At 33.4% G+C, this 2,500-nt stretch overlaps 1 protein-coding gene across 1 annotated transcript in view; it reads left to right on the top strand.

Moving 5' to 3' along the window:
* Positions 1-2,500, top strand: part of LOC143033025 (sodium- and chloride-dependent GABA transporter 1-like) — a 53,789-nt gene that overhangs the window by 21,456 nt on the left and 29,833 nt on the right. Inside the window, exon 4 of the mRNA XM_076198224.1 lies at positions 2,497-2,500. This exon is cut by the window's right edge and continues 151 nt beyond it. Coding sequence (XP_076054339.1) covers positions 2,497-2,500 — 4 coding nt within the window. The remainder of the gene's footprint in view (positions 1-2,496) is intronic.

Genomic DNA, 2,500 nt, shown 5'->3' with positions numbered 1-2,500 from the left:
ATTGACAACATCAAAAGTGACCAAATTTTCACATTGAATGAGAATCAGACAAGAAACAATGGTCTCAAACTGTCCGGAAATAGATTCAATTTGGAAGTAGGTAGAAACAACTTCACCAACCGTGTAGTTAATGAATGGAATAAACTTCCTGCACAGGTAGTGCAATGTAGTTCAGTTCGAAGCTTTAAGAATCATTTAGATAAATACCTAAGTAAGATGCTGTAATGATTATAATTTATGTTATATTATTTGTTTTTGTTTTGTTATAATTTGTCTGTCTGATTTTCATTTATTATTAGTTATATGTCAATTTATAATCATTTACTATTTACCTGTTTGTTTATTATTTAACTATACCTATGCATTTATTTATGTATTTTATTTGTTATTTTTACATTATTATAGTTTTAATTTATTATTAATATGATTTTTTTTTCGCATCCGACCTAGATATGGATCAAAAGGTCTCCTGTCGGCATGCTCCGCCTTTGTAATCCTTTGTAATCCTTTGTATATTCCAAGACAAAAACAAGAAAAATGATATGTAAAGTATTGGTACAACAAAAGATGCAGGGAGTTAAAAGAGAAAAGAGATAAAGCTTGGATAAAATGGAAAAAAGGCAAAAGACCTGAAAAATGGAAAATATATGCTAGTTATAGAAATCAATATGTACAAGTGTGCAGAGAAGAAAAGAGAAAATAGGAAATAGATGTCATAGAAAAATGTACAGATCAACCAAAACAAACAAGAATTAGAGAAACTACGTCAAGGAGTTCAATACACAGAGGAAATAGAAATGGCAGAAATTATGAACATGCATTTTAAATCGGTGTTTACAAGGGAGAACATACAATCTAGAGATATCGAGTGGGAGCAGAAAGCCACCCCCCTCTATGAAAGAGATAGAAGTAACAAGGAATGAAATAATGAATCACATGAGTAATCTCGATGTCAGAAAATCGCATGAATCAGATGAAATGGCAAACTGGATTTTGAGAGAATGCAGTAATGAACTAACAGACAAAATACATAGTCTAATAAGCAATTCATTAAAAGAAGGAAAAGTTCCAGAAGATTGGAAAAGAGCAAATATAGTACCAATATATAAGGGGGGAAACAAGGAAGACACTACTAACTATAGACAGGTCTCTCTTACAAGTACGATAGTTAAGATTTATGAAAGAATTATCAAAAGTAGATGGGTAAGGCATTTGGAAAAACAACGTACTAAATCCAAGGCAATTTGGATTTAGACAAGGATGATCATGCGTCACAAACTTAATGTGTTTCTATTCAAGGCCAACAGATGTAATACAAGAAAGAGATGGATGGGCTGATTGTGCATTTCTAGACCTGAAAAAAAAAATCATAAGGTGCCACATAAGAAATTGCTAAAGAAATTAGAAACTGCTGGAGGAATACAGGGCAAGCTGCTGAAGTGGATGGAAGACTTCTTGCATGAAGGAAAAATGAGAGTGGTGATAAGAGACAAACACTCTAATTGGGATGAAGTGATTAGTGGAGCTCCACAAGAATCAGTTTTAGCCCCAATAATGTTTGCTATATATATTAATGATATGGATAAAGGGATTAAAAGTTATGAGTTTCTTTGCAGATGATGCAAAATTGTTGAAAAAATGAACACTGTAGAAGATTGTGAGTCGCTTCAGAGTGATCTCAATAAAGTATGGGAATGGAGTAGGAAGTGGGAGATGGAATTCAATATTAAGAAGTGTAGTATAATGGAATTTGGAAGAAGCAAAAAAAAAAGAATAGTGAGATCATATAAATTGGGAGAGGAAGAAATTAAAAAAGTAGAAAATGAGAAGGACCTGGGAGTCACTATTATGTCACCTGAGCAACATATAAAAAAAAAATTGAGAAATTTATAAGTTAATAAGAACAATCAAAGTGGCATTTACATACCTGGACGAAGAAATGGTGAAGAAAATACTAGTCACTTTGATAAGACCAAGATTGGAGTATGCAGCAACGACGTAGTCACCAAGTACAAAAAAAAAAAATCTATAACAAAACTTGAAAGAATACAAAGAGCGATTACGAAACTGGCACCAACACTCTCAGAATTACCATATGACGTGAGACTACCAAACTTGAGCTACAGACATTAGAGCAAAGAAGAAGAGAGGAAACTCGATAACTATTTATAGAATCATGAAAGGCATAGAAACTATTGATAGAGAGGATCTAATAAAATGGAATAGTAAAGATACAAGCACGGAAAGAAAATCAAGAAAGTTACAGAAGAGACCTGAAAAAGAACAGTGATTAGTGTGTGTGTGTGTGTGTGTGTGTGTGTGTGTGTGTGTGTGTGTGTGTGTGTGTGTGTGTGTGTGTGTGTGTGTGTGTGTGTGTGTGTGTGTAGTATTTTCTGGAGCTTCAAATACTTTGAATAATGTACTATGATAACCCATAGTAGGCATAGGAATTCTAAAGCATTTAGCACCCAACACTTCGTCTTCATCTTGTTGCAGGCAT

Source organism: Oratosquilla oratoria, chromosome 1 (genome assembly GCF_046742065.1).
Source record: "Oratosquilla oratoria isolate Oo_2021 chromosome 1, ASM4674206v1, whole genome shotgun sequence".
NCBI lineage: Eukaryota > Metazoa > Arthropoda > Malacostraca > Stomatopoda > Squillidae > Oratosquilla > Oratosquilla oratoria.
Note: the sequence above shows the minus strand (reverse complement) of the source record. Positions and strands in the feature narration are given on the sequence as shown.